This window comes from Lontra canadensis, unplaced genomic scaffold (assembly GCF_010015895.1).
Source record: "Lontra canadensis isolate GAN:19392208 unplaced genomic scaffold, GSC_riverotter_1.0 scaffold87, whole genome shotgun sequence".
In the NCBI taxonomy this organism is placed as follows: domain Eukaryota; kingdom Metazoa; phylum Chordata; class Mammalia; order Carnivora; family Mustelidae; genus Lontra; species Lontra canadensis.
Genome location: NW_022631081.1, coordinates 2,656,062 through 2,680,514, shown reverse-complemented (window position 1 = coordinate 2,680,514; position 24,453 = coordinate 2,656,062). Strand labels below are relative to the sequence as shown.

The window sequence follows — 24,453 nt, the reverse complement described above, 5'->3', positions numbered from 1 at the left end:
TCATAGGGAAGTTGTAAACCTGGGCTTGTATGTGAGATTGCCTAATTAAAACAAATAAACAAACAAAACAACAACTCTATGTGAACCAAATAAAACATGTTTACTGGACCCCATGTTTTACATTAGACACATCTCAGAGGTAGATTCAGTAGGACTTGCCCATCATTGGATTTAGGAAAAGAAAGAGATTTTGAGGAAACAAGATAACTTCAGAGAAGTGATGTGGTCCTTCAATACCTGGGGCAGCATACTACAGCACAGCTCATTCTTGCATCCTAGCACCGTGACTTACTAATTGAATGGCCTTGGTCAAGTCACTTCTTCTTTCACCTGTGAAATGGGGTTGATAATAGTATCTATCTCATAGGATTGTTCTGAAGATTAAATGTGTTAATATATGTAAAATGTTTAGATTAGTGTCTGGCACAGAGTACTTCTATCCTAGGTGATAATTAATATTTTAAGTAGTTATTAGAGTAAGCATGGTAGTTAAGAGAATAGGTTGTAGACACAGCTGGCTTGGGTTTGAATCTCTTAACACTCTTCTGCTGTGTGACCATGGGTACATTACTCCACCTCTCTGTGCCTTGTCTATAAAATGGGGAATAACAATACTTTTCTAATCCTGTTGCTTATTAAAGGGACCAGCACACTGGTCTAATAATAATTAAGACTTGTTGAGTTCTTTTGAAACTATTAGGCTTCTTAATGAGAATAGCAAAACCGAGTACTCCACTAGTTAATTAGCTGTGAATATGATGCCTTTTCTTTCTTTCTTTCTTTCTTTCTTTCTTTCTTTCTTTCTTTCTTTCTTTCTTTCTTTCTTTTTTTCTTTCTTTTTCTTTCTTTCTTTCTTTCTTCTTTCTCTTTTTTTTCTTTAAAAATTTTCCCTTTTCTTTTAGCTTCTTAACTTCTTTTGCCTTAGCTTCTTGGGTTACAGATGGAGCTTGTATGAGAAGTTACCTTCCCTTAAGTTGGCCCCGTCTTTGTCCTCTCTCCTGTTTCTCTGGTTCAAGCCCTTATAGCTTTCTCCAGACTTTGTCACTCAACTTCTGTCTTCCTTGCCTGCAGTCATGCCTCTGCCACAGTTCGTCTTCACACCACCCCAGTGATCTTTCTGTATTGCAAAATTAGAATTAATTACTTTAGTTTTGGTGGTTGCTATAGTTGTGTTTGCTTTTCTATGTGCCAGTCATTAGCATAAGTATTTTTAATTGAACTATAAAACTCCTTTCTAGAGTGCCAAACATATAAAATAATCTGTACCTTTTATTTTTCTAGAGAAATCCTCCTTGCAGTCTTTTGTGTCCTGCTCCAAGCTTGATTAGTTGTTCTGTGGGGCCCTTCGTGGATGCCATTTTGAGACTTCCCTCCCTGTGATCCTGAGAATTCCTTTGCCTCTTTCCTGTCATGTAGCCTCTGTTTCCTGAATTGTATCTTCTTTTTCGGTTCACACCCATATGTTGCTGGAACACATCCTCATTAGTTCCTTAAGAAAAGACCCGTGATCAGGAAAGTTTTTAGGACCTTAAATATCTTAAAACTTTTTAATCCTGCTTTCTACTTTGATGGATAATTTGGCTAGAAATAGAATTCTAGATTGAAATGCTATCCTCCCAGAGTTTTGGCTGTATTTGATCCATTTGATCCAAGTCTTTTAACTTTCAATTGCCATTGAGAAGTCAAATGCTACTGATTCCTAATTATTTGTGTATTAGCAGATTCTTCTCTCTGGAATATTTCAGGTTGTTTTTTTGGGGGGGGGGGTTTTGTGTGTGTTTCTTTTGCCTATTATCCTGAAAATTCATAGTGGGTCTTTTCTTCATTGTCTGGAATCTCATGTGCTTAATTTCAGGGAAATTGTCTTAAAAATTTTTTTTATAATTTATTCCTCTCCATTTTCTTTGTTCTCTACAGCCAGAACTTTTATTAGTCAGATGTTAGGCTTCTCAGGTTGATCCTCTAATCTGTTTTTTGTTGTTCTTTCTCTTTTCTATTTAACTGGTTTTTAAAATCCTATTTCCTGAAGTAATATTCCTCTTCAATTTGTTGTACTTTGTGTGCTGTTTTCTGCTGTCATTTAAAATATTGAACAATTATCTCTTGTCCTCTTATTCTTTTTGTGTGGTGTTCCAAAGGTTCATGGCTGCAGGCTGTTATTTGATGTCCCTGAAGACTTTATAATTTTTTGGAATTTCCCCCCCCCCCCCATCCCTTCATTGCATCTGTTCCCTCTTGAGCGCTTTGTTTGTTTGTTCATTTTGGTCACTGACTTTCAAATGAGAGATTTCCTCAAATGTCTAGTAATCTTTGGCTGACTGCTCATATGAGGAGTGAGGCACTAAAAACCGATTAGAGCCTCTGTATGCTTGGATGTGTCTTGTGCACAGAAAGATTTCAAGCAGGCTGAAAAGACTGGGAGGGGTTTCTTTTGGGTTCGTGGGTGGGTGGGGGAATCCCTTCGTGTTTATATGTGCACATCTTTCCTTTGGACCAGTTTCCTCAGAAACTTCTAGTCTGCTGCCAGAATATATACATGTAGCCGCCAACCTAGGTGAAACAGCAGAGGAAAGGGGCTTGTAATGTGGAGAGGGGCGCCCCGTGAGGAGACTCTCACCATTCAGAATGCAGACTTTCACATATCTCCCTGTGTGTCTGTGTAGCGTTTCAGTTTTATCTTCATCTCGAAATCTCTGCAGAGAAAGTAGGCTTCCATCTTCTGCCAGACTGGGGGAGCAGATCTAGGCTGTAATTGCTTCTTCTCTAAGCTCCTATCCCATCCTCGGTTTCAGCTCCGAATCCCTTCCCCTGAACTTCAGAAGCCTTAGCGCCTCAATGCCTGCTCCTTTCCAGCATTCTGCAGCTGGACTTGGCACCCCTCCTTGCAGGCCGTTTGGTTTCCGCTCTTCCTGCCCTACTAAATCAGTTACCATTCATCCATCTGCTTTCCATCTCCCAAAATTTGGTGGATATCTCTCATCTGCTGGCATCTTTCTCTGTCTTTTTGTTTTTCTGGGCTTACGGCTTTTGAAAAAAAAAAAAATTCTTTCATTATTGTTTTACTGGGGTTTCTGACCAGAAGTTGAGAAAGTTGGGGTTTTCATTTGCCCCAGGCACCAGAGGTCTACTGCACTTACTGTTTTCCTGTCTGTCTCTGAAGCTGTGAGTGACTCTACAACAGATGCCATGTCTCATTTATCTTTCTAGTCCCAGGGCCTAGGACATAGTAAGCACTCCAGTGTTTGTTGAGTGAACGAGCAAACAAATGCATTTTAGCTATTCTCTGTTAGTTTTGCAAAGCATTTGTTCATGAGGTTTTCTGGAAGCTCAGTGCCTACAGTGCCCATCTAGATATTCTGCCATTGTGGCGAGGCCCATCTCCTTTGAATACAGCTGTTATTCACAGTATGCTCGAGTTACTTAGAATTCCCAGTGGGCATTGTTATGCAAAGGATTTTATTAAGTATCCAATGATGAATATATCTCCCAGCTTCTTATTACCAGCCCCCTGAAGCACATCCTTGATGCCCCCAGCTGACTTAATCACCACATTGCTCTCAAGTGCCCACCGCATGTTTAATGCACTGCTCCAGTTTTGCCTCTGATGGCACCCATGAGAAGTGTGAGGACCGCTATTCATCTTGTTAGAGAGGAGACATTGGAGGAAGCATCCCAGGGGGAAATGTAACTCACACTTGGGCACATCTGGATTCTGCCCTGAAAGACTGGCAAATCCCGGACTGGAGCCTAGAGTGAGGCTGTGGATAGTGGCCTCTCCCTTTTGTCACCGGTTCAACAAGTTTAATTTCATTACAGTAAAAATTAAGTTAAAAAAAAAAATCAGGGGCACCTGGGTGGCTCAGTGGCTTAAAGCCTCTGCATTTGGCTCAGGTCATGATCCTGGGGTCCTGGGATCGAGCCCCATATCGCTCTCTGCTCAGCGGGGAGCCTGCTTCCTCCTCTCTCTCTGCCTGCCTCTCTGCCTACTTGTGATCTCTGTCTGTCAAATAAATGGATAGAATCTTAAAAAAAAAAAAAATCAAAGTTCTCTTTTTTTGACAACTCATCAAATGCAAATCAAGTTTCTGTGTTTCTTTTAAATTAAACTCAAGTCATCACAATTTTGCATTAGCAAAAAATTACTTGTGATAGATTAATGTTTTAGTGTTGTCTTTTTTTTTTTTTTACTTCTTTCTATTTTTTATTTTGTACTCCTTCTGTATGTAAAAGGTCCATCTTAACCCTGACTGTCACCTAATGACTCCTTTTCAGCATTTTTGCCTGTTTTTCTTAGGTTCCATAAGCATCGGCCTGTGGAGTCACTACCAGTAGAGGGATCTTAGAACTTGGAAGCAAAACTTTATTTATCCTCGTCTTTTCTCCTTATTTCTTCCCTCTTCCTCTTCTGAGCCATAAAATTAAGTGAAATAAACTTTCCGTGTAATCAGATATGATACAACATGTATTATGGGGAAAATGTGCTGCTACTTTCTTGGGAAGAAGCCAGAGCAGGAAAAGTGTGTATCCCACCCCCCTGTGGAAGGGGGCAGCATCAGAAGTGTCATCACTCACCACTCTACCTTCTCCCCCTCCTGCTGCTTTTTCTCTTTAACAGTGATCCAATCATTACCTCCCTTTCAGCATTCAATAGAAGCAAGGTAAACCAATCCACTCCTAATCCCAGAATTTTTTTTCAGAGCAAAGCTTCTGAGGTTTCCATAAAATGACACACTTTCCAGCAGTTTCTGCTTACTACCATAAGACTTTGAATAGAACCTTCTGCAGAGGGATGCTGCCATTCTAGGAGCTGGGCTAATTCTTCCTTCCTGTTCAGCTTCCAGCATACATACATTACTAAGCCTCATTTAAATGGTCCTGCCTGAACTCAAAGCTCAATACCACTGTTGAAAACCATCTCTATCCCTAAATGGAGTAAACTTAAACCTGAATCAGAACTTATCCTCTAAATGTCTGTAATTACAGACATTTGGGAGCTGCTTTCTGGGACTTTTCGGGCATGCCAGACACATTAACCAGTCCTAGACTTGGCACATTCCCTAAAGTTTTCACTTTACATCTCAGCATTTATATATAATCCCGAGGACAATATTAATCAAATAAAATACACCTCTTTTTAGACTCATGAATGGGTTGGCAAACTTGAAACTCTAAAGGTAGTTTTTCTATCTAGGAGAGAGGGAGTAAAATATGGTAAGGTGCTACTGCAGTGTAATAGCAGTATTACATAGCAATAGCAATAGCAATGTTGCAGGTTTTTCTTCCTCAGTCTTAATAAAATTCTGAGTCTGTATCCAGTTTGTGATAGGGTTTGACAATAGCCATTTTTATTAAATGTTGCAAATTAGAAACACCTGCCTGCTAAGCTATTCTAAGCACCTAATTGTAAACAGCAATAATGAGTCCTTTTCAGAGCAAGTGCCCTTGCCTTCTTTTTCTTTCTTTCTTTCTTTCTTTCTTTCTTTCTTTCTTTCTTTCTTTTTTTTTTTTTGTCTAGGATTTCTGGAGGAAATGCAATGTGATGGGAATATTCACATTTGCAGTCAGGTAGGCCTAGATTTAAATCCCAGCCTTCCCATTTATTTATTTGACTTTGAACCAGCTGCTTAATGTTGTCTTTTTCTTCATCTGCAAAATGAAGGTAAAAATTCCTACCCTGTAGGTCCTGGTGATGATTTGGGATAATGTAAATAAATAACCTGATATATCATAATTCACTGATATATCATAACTCCAAGATGCACATTTTTTTTTCACATTTTAGTATCTCTGAAATCAGGATGATCTTAGATTCAGTAAGTAAGCATACTGGCTTGTTTGATTGCAACAATGTTGTCCTTTTATCTGTGGTTCATATTGTAAGATGCTTCTTAAATTGATGGCAACTTTAATTTGACAAAAGGTAGTGTGCTTGGCTCTCAATGATTAGCCACCATACTTACTATGATGATCTGTTTTTTCCTAAGAAGGACTTCAGTGGTACCCAGAAAGAACCTGAATTTTACTAACTTTTCTGGACTTTAATCTGGAGTACCATTATAATTATTCTTAGGAAAATAGTATTATAACAAAAAATAATAGTGGCCCCTGTTTAGTCACTTTATGTCTCATGCAAACAATGCAAAGGTAGAAGGGAGTAGACGTCATAAGGCTTAACAAGAATATGATTGATTGGATGAGGAGTAGCAGGTAGAAGAAAATCAAGGATGAATATGAGTGATCGTGTAGACAAACACCAAGGGGGCAACTGAGCAGGAAAGTTTTCATGAACTATGATTTTGCTCGCACAGAGCTAGAGGTTGAGAGGTCCTGGTGCCGCCTGTTCATTCTGACTTTACCTTCGAGGCTAGAGTTTTCTTCTCTTAAATCCTTGTGTAGACCCAAAGTCCCGTGACTATCAATTTGGTTCTGTAAGTGTTTGTAGAATGCCAGGTATTATGCTAGACGGTGAAGTTACAGAGATGAATAAGCCAACTCTGTAGGCTTCCAGAAACCCCAATCTAACCTGTCCTGTGCTACGCTCCTTTTCCCTTCACCTGTCTCTTTTCCTGTTGCTTTAAGTAGAAAATAATATGAATCAACTCTTTTTGCTTTACAATGTATTTCCTTTGAAACTTTAGTACATTTCTGGTATATTCACTTTCATCCAAAACAAGCATACCACTGAAAAACACACATGAAAACTAACATGATGAAAAGTTTGATTATACTTGTAATTAGAAACTTTATCTATCAGTGTAACCTATATTTAATGTCACTTTGGGTATTTTTATAGCAAGCTAATATTAAAAAAATAAGATAGGATCTTAATTAAAATTTTGGTTTTCTTCAGGGAATGTATTGTGTTCCTTTTTTAGATCTTGGTGTAATGTCTTCTTTCCTTGGGGATTCCCAAAAAGGAATGTTATGTGGTTGCATGCCCAAACAATTTTTGTGCCAAAGGAACAGTGACAAATGCAACACAAGGGAAATGACATTTTCAGGTTTTTTTAATTAATATAATAAGAGAGGGAAAGGAAGGCACTAATTTAGTACATTTAAATTTTAAATAAATGTACAAAATAGATTAAATGAATATAAATGTATGACTTTAAAATTACTTAATTTACTCAGTTTTATTGGTATTTAGCATCTATAACAGCCAGCAGTAACTGAGTACTTGTTATGTGCCAGACACTATTCTAAGCTCTAATGTATGCTTCTGACAGTCCCATGAGACAGATATCATTACCCCCACTTTATAGATAAGGAAACAAGGGCAGAGAGAGAGTAACTTCCTTAAGGGAACATAGCCAGCAGAGTCAGTATTCCAAGCTAGGTAGTTCTAATCACTATATTACACTGGCATGGCTAAGTCCATTATTATTTAGGAGACAGAATCAGCAGCTGTTAGGAAAGTTAATAAAGTTTTTTTTAATTAAAATAATTGGGGCGGGGTGGGGGTTAGAAGGAGAGTGAGAGAGAGAATCCTAGGCAGGCTCCATGTCTAGCACAGAGCCTGACATGGGGCTTGATCTCACAACCCTGAGATGATGACCTGAGCTGAAACCAAAAGCCGGTGGCTTAACCAGCTGAGCCACCCAGGCACCCGAGTTACTAAAGTTTATTTAAAGTTTGCTGTTGAGGGGTGGGTGGCTCAGTGGTTAAGTGTTCAATTCTTGATTTTGGCTCAGGTCATGATCTTCGGGTCATGAGAATGGAGCCCCACCTGGGCTCCACGCTCAGCAGTGGTTGGTGGTGGTGGGGGGGATTGCTTCTCTCCCTCTTCTTCTCCCTCTGTCCCTATCCCTGCTCACTCTCTCTCTCTCTCTTTCAAATAAATAAGTAAATTTTTAAAGAAAAAATAAAGTTTGCTGTTGAGTTTGTCACTGAATAACTGGCTGGGATTTTAGAGAGAAGAGCAGTATGTATTTAATAACACTTACAAACCCCATCTGTTAACATTGCCACACAATTCTGAAGAGAATATTTATTATTTAAAATAAAACTGTCAGAAATTAATTCGAAGTGCATCTTGTATATAAATCATCAGCATTTAGGTAAAGATTATTAAATAAAAAGTAATATGATTATAATTTCAGGAGTCTAATAAAGCTGGTCTTGGGGAGGGCTACTGAATATGAGGGCCATAAGACAGGTAAAGGGGTAATGCTGAACTTTTGGCTGTTTGGAAGAAATGGTGACAGATTCGCTTCTTTTGTTTATCACGGAAGTCATAGGAGTAAAGGAGACTTAGGAAGGGCAGTGAGCCTGAGTCTGAGGGGACTGTGAGCTGGTGTGGTGCAATCTGGCAAAGCAGGGTGAGGAGGTACCAGTGGGGACCTAGAGATGTAGGCTCCAGTCCTGCTCTTGCTGGTTCTTTAGTGGGTTGGTCTTTGGCCAAGGTACTTGATGTCTCTTGCCCTTAATTTCTACATCAAAAGACATTGAGGAGGTCTACTGATGAGTGGTCTTCAAATTCTGCTCTGAAGAATCCTTCAGGGTGCCAGAGATTCTCTTAATGCTTAGGGATAAGAGTGCCCCCTAATTTAAGTTAACCTAAACAAGTACACTTTAATCACAGAAATCACATGTATTTGTAATTTGGTTTAAGCAAAGTTTGAAAACTGGTGGATTAGGTGATCTATAAGGCCTCTCCCAGCTCTAAAGTCTTTGTCTCTTGTTCTGAAATCCAAGCTTGGAATCATGCAACAGGGGCAGAAGTTGAATTTGCTGGAGGGAGCAGATGTACAGAGAGCTGAGACTCTGAGCCAGTTATTCTTGAACAGTTAGAAGACGTTCATTTGAGAAGGTCTCAGCCTGCATGAGGACCTATCTTTGACAGTGAGAGCACTGTCCTGATACTCCTTCCTGGGTGGGAGTGGAAGTTCTCAATTGTTTCTTCATTTTCTAACATATTTCCAGGACCTTGGACACTCCTTTTCACCCAGTTTAAAGATTTTTTGCTTAAATTGTTACCTGCTGGCCCCTGCAAATAAGCTATCCTTTTCCTGGGCGTTCTTCCTTCTGAGAAATGTCTCGTGGCTTTTGTGAATGAACACATATGTGTTTTCTCTCTGTCTCTTCCAGTTTCTCCATTATATCCTACCCAGGCAAAGCCAGATTTTATGATTTGGTGTAAGTACTATCTTCAAAGGGTGATTGACTACATTCCAGCGCCCTACAGAACAATGTTTTATAGCCTACTAAAAGTCAGGTTGGCTGGCAAGAGTAGAATGGAAGAGTTTTGATCGGACTAAAACAGCATTAAGGTAAAGTCTGTCTCCTAACTCAGGCCGAATCATTGCATGAGAGACCTGAGTGGATTATGTCATTAAAGGCTGATTTTAGATTAGGTTATCTGTCACTCCTCCAAATAAAATTGCAGATGTAGGTGAAACTGAGGATGGGAAATCAGTTTCCAAAAAGTGATCTGAGCTGATTATTTCAAGTAAGTGAGGGAATTTACCCCCAGTTAAATTCAGCTCCCTAAAAGGACCACGAAGACTCTAAGATTTTTACATGGCCATCATTTTGTGGCCAAGAGCTATATAGAAGGGAGGCAGTTGTTTGTAAAAATCATCCTAGGTGGACAGCGTGGCGCTGCTGTGGAAGGTGTTTGGATGCGAAAGAGGGAGGGCAGTCCTTACGTAACCTGAGGGAGAGGTTGGGGACTAACATACCTTCCCTCTGACGTTCAGCATTGACCTTGCCCCTGCAGTCCTTTGCCAGCAGCGGCCCCGCACTCTTCACTGGCTGCAACTTGGCAGTTGCAGCGCATAGCGTGGATGCCTGTTGTATTGCCTCAAGTTTACACGGAGCATCAAGTTTTTTAAAAAATGAAATCATTATAAATTCTGGCAGTTTTTATGGTATAATTAAAATGTCTAACAGGATACCTCTGGGAAACTAAATGCAGTTTTACTATTTATAGAGCCAGTCGAGGTAGTGTTTCTTGCCAACTTTCATATCTTATGACCTATAAATTGCTCTTAATAGCTAATCTGTCATCTCAGCTTCTCAGACAAGAAAGCTTGTTTCCTTATTAATCTGTTAATTTGCATCTGCAAAGGACATTTACAAATTCTTGGTTTGAAAACATGGCTGCATTAATGCTGGGCATTATAAATAATTTATCACCTGTGATAGCAACTCTTAGGTCTAGGTAATAGATCTTTCTGACATTGTGTTATTCTTCCAACCCTAATATAATTTTGATAAAAATAATTATTATGAAAGCTCCTCTGGCCCCACAGTATTAGAAAAGGCTGACAGATTGCTGTGGAGAAGCTATAACGATCACTAACTGCTCTCTAAGCTCAGAGTAATAGATTCAAACCAACTATTTCCACCATGGGTTAGTATATAATAGAAAGAATTCAGATAGACACAAATCACTCTTTTACCTTTTCAGAAGTAACTGCAGAGTAGTCCTCCAATTCTAGCTTTAGGTATTGGGTCAGACTATTTAGATTGATTATAATAAAGCCAGCACTAATAATGGCATGCACACCACAAAAATGATTTAAGAATACTAATGACCATATAATTACAACTTCCCTGTTTCGTGTGGTATTTAAGTCTCTTTAGGTTGTGGCTGTGAGTTCACAATTCTTAGAGATCCCATTTTGGGACACTTCCTCCCTACCAAGAGCTTTAATATTTAATTGTTTTGTTTATGTTTTGTTGATTTGTCCTTTCCTCTGTTTTACTCCAAGAAGAATTTGTTGGAGGCAAGACACAAAACCAAAAAGGGAAGAAATCAGAGTAATGAGAGCATTAGAGGTATAAGGCTGAAGCCAGGGCATAAGGCTGAAGCCAGGGCAGAATCTGTACGTATTATCTGATTTTATCAGCTTGTTAAAGAGAGGCTCTGCATCTCAAGCCATAAGCTGGTAATCCGAACACAAAGGTAAATTTGACCACTTTAAGATTCACAGGTTGGTTTGTTTGTTTGTTTAAGATAAACCCATAGCAGCTGCTTGGTAGAAGCATTGAAATCTGAAAGAAATTTTTCTGTTGCTCCTTATAAAGATGACATTGGGTGATATCATGGACAATATCCTCAATAATATAGATAATAATTTCCTTTTATTATATTTGTCCAGTTGGTTTTGTGTGACTTGAGTAAGTAACTCTAGATGTTCATAACTATCATTTAACTTTTACACAGACTTACTCTATCAGCTCAGCTGCTAGTTAAGGTAGATTTTCAAGCTACAGTATGCTCATTAAATAGAGAGTGTGAGTCATTTCAGACTGTAGGAAGTGTACGGACCCCACAGAACACGGTTTAGTCCTCTGTTTCTATGGGTTCATATGGGGATGGCTATTGAGTCCCTCTAAATAGGCCTGCGCTTTGGATTAAGTATTACCAGGTAGACAGTTGTCTCTGGGTTAAGAAATTTTTTAAGGATTCGCTAAGTTCTGATTTTAGTACCTAATTCTTCTCAAATTTAGTTTTTCTATAAAAATTTCTAAAATTTCCAAAAAAATTCTAAAATTTCATCATCCATAATCCTATGGTAATTGGTAAATGCCTAAAATTTAATCATCCAGACACATGGTAATTCAAATAATTGAATGATTAGGTAGCATTAACTAGAACTATGATGACTGGAGCATGACAGTAATTTATAAAGCTGAAGATTGTGTTGAAAAGGCTAGGCCAGGTTATGCTGCACCAACAGTAAATCCCCAAATCTCAGTGGCATAAAACAACAAAGATTTGTTTCTTATGCCCACTGTATATTCACTACCGGTCAGCCAGGGCTCTGTGCCATATTGCCACAATTGTCGCTTCAAGTTCAGTTCTGGTGAAGCAGTGTGTGGCAAGGGAAAGAGAATGTGGTGAAGTGTGCCCTGGTTCCTAACGCATCACCTGGATGTGATTACGTTTATCGGCAGAAGAATAGTCACTCACCCCTGACTTCATGCATGCAGGGATGTGCCATCTTATCTGCTTGAAAGGAGGGAAGCTAGAATAGTTGTGAACAGCCCCAAAGAGGACATTAAATATAATTAGTGATTTAAATAGGTCTTATTGTATTCTAACTAGTCATTATTTTAGTTAGGCATCGTGGTGTTGTTGGTACCACTTATCTTGCTTCTTTTCATCTATTTCATGGAAATATATGCAAGTACAGATCTGGTCTGGTCAGCCCCCTACTTAAACCAGTGGCCCTTATTCCCCCCTGCGTGTCTGTAATTCCCTCAATAGGGGCTAAACTCTGTGTAATCAAATGCGCAGGAGAGCCAGGGCCTGACACAGGTGGATGTGAACCTGGCTTTGTTATTAATTGTGGACCTTCAGGCATGGCACTTTATCACCTGGAGTCTAGTGTTATCTCACAAATGTACATAAAAATAATGACACATGTGTGAAGGGTTGTTATAAGGAGCAAATGAAACAATATACATGGAAAATGCTTTAGGGGCACCTGGGTGGCTCAGTGGGTTGAGCCCCTGCCTTTGGCTCAGGTCATGATCCCAGGGTCCTGGGATGGAGTCCCACAGCGGGCTCTCTGCTCAGCCAGGAGCCTGCTTCCCTTCTTCTCTGCCTGCTTCTCTGCCTACTTATGATCTCCGTTAGATAAATAAATAAAATCTTTTAAAAAAAATTTTAAAGGGCGCCTGGGTGGCTCAGTGGGTTAAGCCGCTGCCTTCGGCTCGGGTCATGATCTCAGGGTCCTGGGATCGAGTCCCACGTCGGGCTCTCTGCTCAGCAGGGAGCCTGCTTCCTCCTCTCTCTCCGCCTGCCTCTCTGTCTACTTGTGATCTCTCTGTCAAATAAATAAATAAAATCTTAAAAAAAATTTTTTTTAAATAAAAATAAAATAAAATAAAAAAGAAAATGCTTTAGATTTTACAAATTGATGGACAAACAGAACTTACCCAAACTCACTTTCAGATTCCCCTCTTGCCACTACCCCTCCTCTCAGGTCTGAATGGCTTCTCATCATCCTTCATGCCTTTGCTCATGCTGTTCCCATTTCTAAGAGTTACCTACTCCTCAAATGAGGAAAACTCCAATTTATTTACTTTTAGATTAATAGACTGCATTTTTAAAGAGCAGTTTTAGATTTACAGAAAATTTACAGATTTACAGAGAGATGCCACACACCCTCTTAGTTTCCTTAGTTTCCCACTTAGTTTCCCTCACTATTAACATCTTGTGTTAGTGTAATACATTTGTTACAATTGACAAAACAATATTGATATACTCTTATTAGCTGAAATTCATAGTTTACATAGTTTACATTAGGGTTCACTGTCATGTGCAGCCCATGGGTTTTGACAAACGCATGATGTCATGTATCTACCCTTTAGGTATCATGCTGAATAGTTACACTGTCCTAAGAATCCCCTGTACTCCACTTATTTATCCTTTCCCTGCAACCACTGACTTTTTTTGGTTTCTCCATAGTTTTGCCTTTTACAGAATGACCATAGTTGGGATGATACAATAGATAGCCTTTTTAGGCTGGCTTCTTTCATTAGCAGTGTACAGTTAAGTGTCTCTGTATGTCTCTTTGTGGCTCCATCATTTCTTTTCAGCACTAAATAGTATCCCACGGTAAGGATGTACCAGGGCTTAAACATTCACCTATTGGAAAACATCTTGGCTGCATGCAGTTTTTAGCAATTATGAATTCATGTGTAGGTTTTTGTGTGGACCATAGTTTGCATTTTATCAGAGTAAATACATGGGAGCATGGTTGCCACATCGTATGGTAAGAATATGTTTAGTTTTGTAGGAAACTGCCCATCTGTCTTCCAAAGTGGCTGTCCCATCTTGTGTCCCCACCAAGAAATGAGCTCCTGTTGTTCCACATCCTCATCAGCATTTGGTATTGTCAGTTTTTTAGATTTTAGTTATTCTAATAGGAGCGCATTGCTATCTCATTGTTATAATTTTCAATTCCCTGATGACATATGATGTGAAGCATCTTTTCATATGCTTATTTACCATCAGCATATTTTCTCTGATGAGGTGTCTGCTCACATCTTTTGCCCATTTCAAAATTGGATAATTTTTTTATTGTTGAGCTTTAAGTTGTTTTTTTTTGGTTTTTTTTTCATATTTTGGATACTAGTCTTTTGTCAGGTGTTTTGCAAAAAATTTCTCCCAGTCTGTGGCTTGTCTTTTCATTCTCTTAATAGTATCTTTTGCAGAGCAGTTTTTAATTTAAATAAAGTTCATCTTATCTGTTTTTTAATGGGTCATGCCTATAGTCTTATATCTAAAAATTCATTGCCAAGCCCTAGATTTTCTCTTATGTTAACTTGTAGGAGTTTTATAAGTATAGTTTCATACTTCAGTCTGCAATCCATTTCGAGTCAACTTGTGTGAAAGATGTAAGGTCTGAGTCTAGATTCACTTTTTTTGCATGTGGGTATCTAGTCTTTGTTGAAAAGACTGTCTTTGCTGCATTGAATTACCTTTGCTCTTTTGTCAAAAAATTAGTTGACTGTGTTTGCAACAGTCTAGAGATTTTTCATGAATGAATGAACAAATGAACAAACCAACTAACAGACCCAAACACTCCAATGACTGTGTAAGCTTTGACCACTTGAAGTCAAGTGCTTTTCCCAATGTTAGGTGTTGGATATACCAATGATTCTAGACTGCTCCTGAGTAAAGGATGAATTTTCTTATGCCTACATTTGCAGAAGAATACTATGAGTAATATGATTCAGTGTAGGAAGGTGATTACACATCCTCCCATCAGTGGGGCAAGCCTTTTGTGTTGTCTCTTTAGTTCTGATGACATAACTTCATGTTCTATTTTCTGGTCATTTTCTGCAATATCTTTAAATTTTTTTTTTTAATTACTCACCACATTGGAAGGTATTAATAGTTCCATTTTACAGATGAGGAAACTGAGGCTCAAAGATGTCACATAACTTGTGTGGTATCACAGTTCGTGATTGAACCTGTGCATGCCTGATTTGAGATTTTGCCCCTATTCTTCTACATCCCTCTGCCCCTTGAGTTGTAGGTGGTGAACCCAGGACGTTGAGTGTGAGGGCACTGAACTGGCAGGGAGTAGAAGGTGCATGTGGATTTAGAAGAAAAACCATACTTCTGGTTCTAGCTGGTATATTTCCCCATTAAAAAACCATCCACAATTAATCAGTCAGTAGTAATATTGAATATTCTCTGCATGTGGAGTTAATCCCCCCAAAATATACCCTGATGAAAAATACATACAGTGTGGGGAGAGAACATGCTAGATGTGAAGGCAAACATATTTAAGTATTTAATCTTTAATGGCAGTGTTATCAATGTGGTTATAGTTTGAGTAGTTTAAACTTTCTCTACTTTATGTCTCAAACTACAAGTCCTTAAAGGTGGTTTTAAAAAGTCTGAGCGAATTTCCTTCTCTAGTTGCATAAAGCTGACTTGTCAGATACAGTTCTTCTGCAAATACTCAGGTCACAGAGCAAAGGGTGATGACTCCTGTGTGCTAAATCTGCAGCTGGATATCATGCTTTGGCAAGAACTGGAGTAATTTATATCTTGTAAAAAGAGAAAAGTATTGTCTTATCCCAACCAGATAGTTTGTTAGCATAACTGTTTGTGTGCATTTTAGTATTCAAATACAGATGTTCCAAAATATTTCCACTGTGGGAAGCAGCTGGTGCTATTCTAGCACAAAAATCTCAGAGAGATTAATATACAAAGGCAGCAGTGAACCTTAGTGGCAAACGTAGCATCTGCTTGAGGTGGGGCCTGTGATTCCCCATAGATGGTGGGTCTTCAGATTCTCGTTAACAGCCTGAAACCATGTTTCAGATCTAAGCTTATTCTACAGGAACAGGAACAAAGGCAAGTGATTAATTTGTAATTCACTTAGCTGATAAATATCATCACATGTTATTTGCCCAAGGGCTGTAAAACACTGGACTTCATTTCCTGTGGCAACTGATAGGAATATAGTTGTTCGGTCATAATGACTGATGTGTTCAGTTGCCATTACTAGCTTCTGCTAGGTAACAGAGCTTAGCCCAGCCAGCTCACAGTCATAAAACATCCATCCACACCTTAGTGATGCATTTTCTGGGAACCTGATGGTTTTTGCAGGATACTGAGGTGCACTGCTTCATCTGATCCCATCCCAGCCCTGGGAAGTATGTACATTGTCTTTATCAGTACAATTTACATATAAAGGAAACATGGGTGAAGAAGAAGAGTGACCTATCAGGGCTGTACAGCCAAGGCTTCTGACTCTAAATCCTGTTCCATTCTTATATTACATCTCTAATGTAGAGCTGCCTCTCTAATTTCAGAGGCTGTGATGTGTGCTTCATAAATTCTATTGTCTAGAGAAGCTGGTTTCCAGGACACCTGCCATGAAGAGTTGCAGTGAGACAGCACTGTCTAGTAACTGGAGGGTGCCAGGGAAGAGTGAATACGGTAGTCCTTCCCTCTTTTTCCTGCACCCCAGAGGGGAAATGCCCCAGCACTCCCTTTCCTTATGTTCAGAGAACTGCAGCGTGAGCTCCTGTGTCTTCCTGGCATTTTCAGAGAAATGAAGAACCGAAGTAGAAGATCCCATGGCTGTCATTCAGAGTTGTCTTAAACCAGAAGTCCCTAAGAGCAGTGCTGGGGTGCTGTGCCTGCCCCAGGCCTTATGAATCCATTCCCCATGGTGTTCAAGAGCTCATTGCCTCCAACCAGATCTACGATTTGGAATTATCTAGTGAATTATTTATGGTTTATACATTTGACAGAGGCTGGAGTTTGAAAACTCTCTATTCTTGGTGCTCTGCTGGGACCTGGAAACGTCTGTCTGGAAAACCGAGGCTCAGGGAAGTTAAGTTTCAAAAGGCCCCAGAGCTGGTAAAGGGCAGTGCAGTATTGAATCGTGTGCCTGATTCTAAGTTATACTAGCTCCATGGTGAGAGATCTGTGTGCCACATAGATTTGTGGGTGGGACAATGTCCTGCTACTTAGCCAGCCGTGGGGGGAGAACCCCAGAGAGGAAGGTGGGAGGTCCAGGGGGAAAGAGATGGGGTCCCTGGGCCCAAAGCAAAGGAAGAAAAGGATATTGTTGGGGAGGGGTGTTGTGAGCAGGAGAAAGGCTTGTGTACTGATGTACAGTTCTAACCTCTGGTCCCGAAGAGGTTCCTGAAGTGGCAAGCCGAGACCAATACACGTCCAAGGGGCGTGCTCTTCGACGACATCATTGCTGCTTCTGCCTCAGTCACAGTGCTGCAACACTGTGGCTTTTATGGACTCATTTCTGCCCTTCTCTACTCAGAAAAAAAACATAAAAGTAAATTTCTAAGTATGTTTCCTCTGTTTTCCTCAGTCTTTTTATTGAAATGTCTGTGAAATGATAAAAGCAACTTAAGGGGCGCTGGGTGGTTCAGCCAGTTAAGTGCCAGACTCTTGATTGGATCTCAGGGTCATGAGTTCAAGCCCTGCAATGAGCTCTCCACTAGGCGTGGAGCCTACTTAAAAAAAGAAAATGCAGGGTACCTGGGTGCCTCAGTCAGTTAAGCCGCTGCCTTTAGTTCATGTCATGATCTCAGGGCCTAGGATTGAGCCCTACGTTGGGCTTTTTGCTTGGGATGGGGGAGGGGGCTTCTTCTCCCTCTCCCTCTACCCCTACCCTCCCTGTGCCATGCGTTCTCTCTCTCTCTCAAATAAATAAAACCTTTTTTTAAAAAAAGGCAACTTAAAATGATATGGAGCCCTTTACAAATACACAAATTGCAAAACATCATAAAGATGGTCAGTGTTTCAGTTATTTTGATCAAGAACTACTCTTTCAGAGTCAAAGAAATAGGGTAGTAAATCACTCACATCTATAAAATATTAATGAAAGTGTTCTGAAGTACACAGACATAGAACACATCTCATAAAGAAATGCCCTTACTCCAGGTGGGACAGCCTTCCCTCATTGTTATTCCCTGGCCTGGAGGCCCTTGTGAAAATCACTTGCCTAACTGTGACAGAGCACACCCTTTGTTCTGCCATGATCACGTGTTCATGTTGGGAAAAGGGATCATGGTGAAGAAAGGTGGATACACGGCTAGAGCTTTAGGCTAGTGTGCAGGTTGGAAAAGGTAGACTTGTAGAGTCAAAAGGTGGGTGGGGGATGGATTAAACCGGTGATGGGGACTTGCAATGAGTACCTGCTGTTGTATGGAAGTGTTGAATCACTAAATTCAACACCTGAAGTTAATATTACACTGTATGTTAACTAACTGGAATTTTATAAAAACTTAATTAACAAAACAAAATGCCAAAGGAGGTCAGAAAAAGCCCAGGGTAGCTAGTGTCCCTTTTATGTCTCTACAAAGGAGTTAGAAACTAGACTAGAATTCAAGACTATATGCATTTGTGGAAGATTCCGGAAACCATGTAACCCTTTTGTTATTTTTGTAGTCCCAGTTTGGTTCACTATACCAACATACAGTCCTTTTCATTAAAACCTTTAAGACAAAAAGGCTCACATACTTTTCTTTACACGAGCACTGTGTGTATGGCAAGCATTGTGAGGGGACTAGGAAGATAGCTTTCTTCTGCACAGAGGCCAGGGTCAGAAGAGCCTCTAGACGAGAGGAGTAAAGCTGGAAGAGCCACGGACGCATGGGTGGCTCAGTAGGTTAACTTCTGCCTTAGGCTCAGGCCATGATCCCAGGGTCCTGGGATCAAGACCCATGTTGGGCTCCCTGCTCAGCAGGGAGTCCATTTCTCCCTCTCCCTCTGCCCCTCCCCTTGTGCAAGCATGCGTGTGCATGTGCTCTCTCGCTGTCTCTCATAAGTAAATAAAATCTTAAGGGAAAAAAAAAAAGCTGGGACGCCTGGGTGGCTCAGTTGGTTGGACGACTGCCTTTGGCTCAGGTCATGATCCTGGAGTCCCGGGATCGAGTCCCCGCATCAGGCTCCCGGCTCCGCAGGGAGTCTGCTTCTCTCTCTGACCTTCTCCTTGCTCATGCTCTCTCTCACTGTCTCTCAAATAAATAAATAAAATCTTAAAAAAAAAAAAAAAAGCTGGAAGAGCCAATATGGGCCTGAAAATGGGTGGTGAGGACCAGTGGGACCACCCCATTCCAAAGAGGTGTAGGCTGGGACTAACCATTGTTTTCCTCTGGAGTTTATCCAAATCTAAACCCTCCATAGTAATCAGCCTGGATGATGTCACACTGAGGGAACACAGATAGGAGAACAGGACCTGACAGTCGCAAAACTGACCCAGTCAGTGTCAGGAGTCACAGAATTATCAATTGTCATTCTAAACATCTCCATTACCATTAATCTATCCATTTGCTTTGGGAGAAAACACACCTAGAGAAATGCCCAGCAGTGCAGACACCCAAGCATGGGTTTCTCATGAGTTTCCTATGCTCTATTTTATGTAGTAATTAATTCTGGTTTTCTTCAACATTTTCTTTTTTTTCCCACTTGATTACATTTTATTTTCATTCTTCAACCTTTTCTTATACTGCAGAGGTTAATGGCTATTAACAGAGATATAGCATAATACTAAAAATGTCAATAAGTCTTTAAACTAAAACGAAGGTTATATGGAACACAGCCTGTTCCTACGAGATTAGGTATTGAAAGTTACTGATTAAATTACCATTGTCTTTTATTAGGAACTTGCTGTTTGGATGGGCTCTTTTTCAGTACTGCACAGGTCTGTGGACCACTGATAGAAATACCGTTAGACGCTGAGTTGGATGGTTACAGGCAAACCCCGAACATTTTATCTGCTAAAACAAGCCAAAGGCATTTTCTGATGTGCTTTCATTTCTCTGCCTTATCCTTTCTCTCCAGGCAGCTTCATCAGCCCTGAGCAGTCTGGGCCACGTGTACACAGCCATCGGAGACTACCCCAACGCACTGGCCAGTCACAAACAGTGTGTTCTTCTTGCCAAGCAATCCAAAGATGAGCTTTCTGAGGCGCGAGAACTCGGCAACATGGGAGCTGTGTATATCGCCATGGGTGACTTTGAGAATGCTGTGCAGTGCCACGAGCAGCATCTGAAGATAGCCAAGGACCTGGGGAACAAGCGAGAAGAGGCCCGGGCCTACAGCAACCTGGGCAGTGCCTATCACTACAGGAGGAACTTTGACAAGGCCATGTCTTACCACAACTACGTGCTGGAGCTGGCACAGGAGTTAATGGAGAAGGCCATTGAGATGCGGGCCTACGCTGGCCTGGGCCATGCTGCCAGGTGCATGCAGGATCTGGAGCGGGCTAAGCAGTACCATGAGCAGCAGCTGGGCATTGCTGAGGACCTCAAGGACCGGGCTGCAGAGGGGCGAGCGTCCTCCAATCTGGGTAAGGTCAGGCTGGCTTGCAAGATTCAGGGTCAGTACCCTGGGCTAGAAGTAGCCGAGGTAGCCCACTATCTTTTACAAGAATCTGAGTGTTTGTATTCAAAAGAATCTCCGCATTATGTGGGCTGTACGTTTCCTTCAGATATATTTCCTTGGAGCCTGCCTGCTCTAAATCACATGATCCTTCCTGCCATCACAGTGCTGCAAGGATTAGAATTCTGAAATACTGGAAAAACAGAACACCCCAACCTTGTAATCTGTTTTGAGACAAGAGCATCCAGATTTCTCTAATTAGAGAGAAAGGGAATGAAATGAGGATATAAAAGCTATGTTTGGTTTAAATGAAAGAGAAGCTGCTAGGAAGTCATCAATGGAAGGGAATTTGAGAAGAATTTTGTTTAAAGGGATTTCTTTACTTGGTGACTTTAGTGCCACAGAAAGTGTATTTTTTCCTCAAAAGTATGTGTATTCACAAATGACACTGCTAGTTTTAGTATAAAAGCAAAGTTCGTTTTTGAAAGATCTATTTAAATAAGCTAGATTTGTAGTCACTGTTTGATAGTACTTGGTTACAACGAAGACATTTATAAATTGGGGAATTTACCTGTAAGGGTAAGAGACAATAAGTATTAGTCTCTGGCTACTTTTTAGAAGATACTGTTATCTTGACACTACTCGAACAGATGTGGGTACACAATGGAAGAAAAAGATGTGTTTGGAAGCAGAACTGGAACTCATCCCTGAGCCCCATTGTTTGTTCTCTGTACACATGGACTCAGGACAGGGAGAGGACAAGCAGAAGGTGACCTCATTGGTATTAGTGTATGCTTCTTGGATATTAGTAGCAGCAGAATGTACAACTCAGCTCCCTTTTCTTATGTGACCTAGAAAACTGAGACCCACCCCCTGCTTCTCCATTTATTTAATTTTAACACTATTCCTCCCTCCCCTCTCCCCTCTGCTTATTGTGACCAGAGGATTTCATGAATACAGTTCCTAGAAAAAGTCTGGCAAATCCCTGGAGATAACTCTGAAGATGGTACTGAGATCAGAATGATAGTCTAGAGAGTCTGATAAGAACCGTAGAAATAAGCTCTTGGCATTATATATTCATTCAATAAATTACAAGTATTTATTGAATCATTACTATGTGCTGAATCCTGGAATAGTTGCCCTAAGGATAGAGATTTAAGAAAAAAAAAATCTTTGCCCTCAAAGAGCTTATAATTTAGTTGGGAAAATAAGAGTTAACTCATAGGACAACAGTGACCTCCCTACAAAACAGTGTTAGTGATGTGATGTTGCCATGAAATTCCAAGAAATGAGACCCTGAGATCTGGGAATAGCCTGGAAAGCTTCTTGGAGGAGGCTAGACCCATTTAGACCTTGAAAAATGAGTGAGGTTTGGCCAGGAATGAGATGGCATTGATGGGAAGGGATATGTGAAAGAATGGGTTGGCATTTCTGAGGGATGGTGACAGCAATACCCTTCAGGACTGTGCTAGAAGATGGCAGATTGGTACAAAAACTGTGTAAGAGATATGCTCACAGAAACTCCTGTAAGTTTTGAAATGTAGGAGTAAGAAGATACATCGTATGTTTAAGGAAGACAAGTCAAACTGTGGCACATAGGATAGATTGGAGGTTTTGAACCTGGGGTTCAGAAGGCCATGCATATTGGACCATTCATATTTTCTTTATTATCTTGTGTCCATTTGATAACTTGTATTTTCCAGAGACTTTGCTCATTTCATCTAAGTGTGGAGTTTAGTGGCATAAAGTTGTTTATAATATTTTCTTATTTTCCTTTTAATTCTTGTAGGATATCTAGTGACATCTTTCAGTTTTGTTATTGGTAGTTTGTGTTCTGTACCTGCAAATCACCCCACTCCCCTTTTCTAGATTGTTCTACATAGAGATTTATCAGTTTTCTTGATCTTTTTAAAGATCAATTTTTGCTTTTGTTAATTTTTTTATTGCTTGTCTCATTTCTGTTTCACTTATTTCAGTCTCATTTTTATCATTTTCTTCTTGCTACTTACTTTGGGTTCTCTTGCCAGCTTCTCAGTGTCAAACCTCAGGTATCATTTTTAGACCTTTTTTCTCTCTAATACAAGCATTTAAAAATATAAAATTTTCTTCAAACACTGCTTTACCTGCATCTAATAATTTTTGGTGTATTATGTTTTTAACTTCACTGAACTTAAAAACATTTTCTAAGATTGTGTGATTTTTCTTTAACTCCTAGAGGAGTTGTTTCATTTTAAATGTTTTGAATTTTCCTAGATACATTATTGTTATCGAATTCTAGTTTAAGTTCATTGTGGTCAGAGAACACACTTTGTAGGATTTCATTGGATGTAATGTCTTACAGATGTCAGGTCAAGGTAGTCGATGGTGCTGAATGTTCCAGTCATCTTTGTCTATTTTGATTTTTTTGTCTCGATGTTTTGTCAATTGCTAAGAGGGAGGCTGTTAAATCCCCAACTATTACTGTGGACTTCTCTGTTACCCAATTAACCTCCGCGAAACATGGTTTCATGGACTTTGAAACTCTGTCATTGGGCACATACTCATTTGTGATTGTTTTTGTCTTCCTGACAGATTGGTCTTTTCATTGTTATGAAATGTTTCTTTTTGTCATTGGTCATACCTTTTTGTCTTGAAGTCTACTTTATCTGATACTCCTACCTTCTTATACTTACAGTTTGTGTGGTCCTTTGTTTTCGAATCTTTTTACTTTCTATCTCTCTGTGTCATTATATTTAGTTTGTTAACTGCAGATACATCTAGTTCAGTTTCGTATTGATTTTGACAATTATGGCCTTTTAGTTACAGAATTTCATCCACTTAACATCTATTGTAAATTATTGGTGGTATTGTATTTAGGTCTGTCATCTTAATGCTAATTTTCTGTTTTCCCCTTTGTATTTCGTTTTCTGTTCTTCCTTTCCTGCTATCTGTGGGTTAATGTAATCATCTAGGTTTTATTTTAACTTGTCGACTTGCTTTTTAGCTCTACTTCTTTGCGTTATATTTTAGTGGTTGCTGTAGGATTACATTATGCTATCCTTAAATTTTCACAGTGTACTTTGAGCTAATATCTTACCACTTTCTTTAAAATGTAATTACCTTACAACTTTATAGGTCCTTTTATTCCTCACTCCCTGTACTCTGTGCTGTAGTCATCACTTCTATTACTACATCTATATTCTTTATAAACTTCACAATACAATGTGGGGATTTTGTTTTATACAGTTATATTAAAAAATTAAGAGGAAAATGGTTTCTGTTCACTCACTTATTTATCGTTTGTGGTATTTGAAGTCATTTCTAAGGATCTGAGTTTCCATCTGGTATCATTTACATTCAGCTTAAAGAATTTCATGTAGAATTTCTTGTAGTGCAGGTCTGCTGGTGATGAATTCTTTTCATTTTAATTTACTTTAATCATGTTTATTCACCTTCAGTCTTGAAGGATATCGTTGGCAGATACAGAATTCTAGTTGATGGACTTCTTTAAAAAAGCAATGTAGTCTTTCCAATGTTTTTTGGTCCTTATTATTTTGATGATAACTCCGTGGAATTGAAAATCTGTAAGGCATGTGCTAATTCTTTTCTTTGATTGCTTTCATGATTTTCTCTAACCTTGATTTTCAGCAGTTTAACAGTGATATGCCTAAATGTGGCTTTCTTTGTATTTTCCCTTTCTCTGATACTTTGAGCTTTTGAATCAACAGGTGTATATCTTTCTCCAAATTTAGGGAATTTTACCCAATATTTTTTCAAATATTTCTTGCCCATTCCCTCTCTCCTCTATTTCTGAGACTCTGCATTACTTTAGATCTTTAATATTGTCCTATATATCACTCAGGCTCTGTTCACATTTTAAATCTTTTTTCTCTGCATTTTTCAGATTTAAAAATTTCTCTTTATCTTTAAGTTCACTAACTCTTCTGTCATATCCAATCTGCTTTTTAAACCCATTCAGGGATGTCAAGTTTGGCATTCCCCAAGACTTCTCTCACTTTGGACATCAGCTGTGAGCAGGGATCTCCCAGACCACCCTCAGGTTCAATAACTCACTAGAAGGATTCACAGAATCCACTGGAAGCTGTTAGATGCATGGTTATGGCTTATTACAATGAAAGGAT

General features: G+C 39.6%; 1 protein-coding gene across 5 annotated transcripts in view; it reads left to right on the top strand.

The window, feature by feature from the left end:
* The window catches only part of TTC28 (tetratricopeptide repeat domain 28), a 621,084-nt gene that overhangs the window by 427,915 nt on the left and 168,716 nt on the right, over positions 1-24,453 (top strand). For 4 of the 5 annotated variants that reach the window (XM_032883286.1, XM_032883285.1, XM_032883287.1 and 1 more), the window contains one exon: positions 19,793-20,300. In XM_032883286.1, coding sequence (XP_032739177.1) covers positions 19,793-20,300 — 508 coding nt within the window. Of the gene's footprint in view, positions 1-5,515; positions 5,566-19,792; positions 20,301-24,453 lie in introns of all 5 variants that reach the window. The other variant, XM_032883289.1, reaches the window with a different exon arrangement.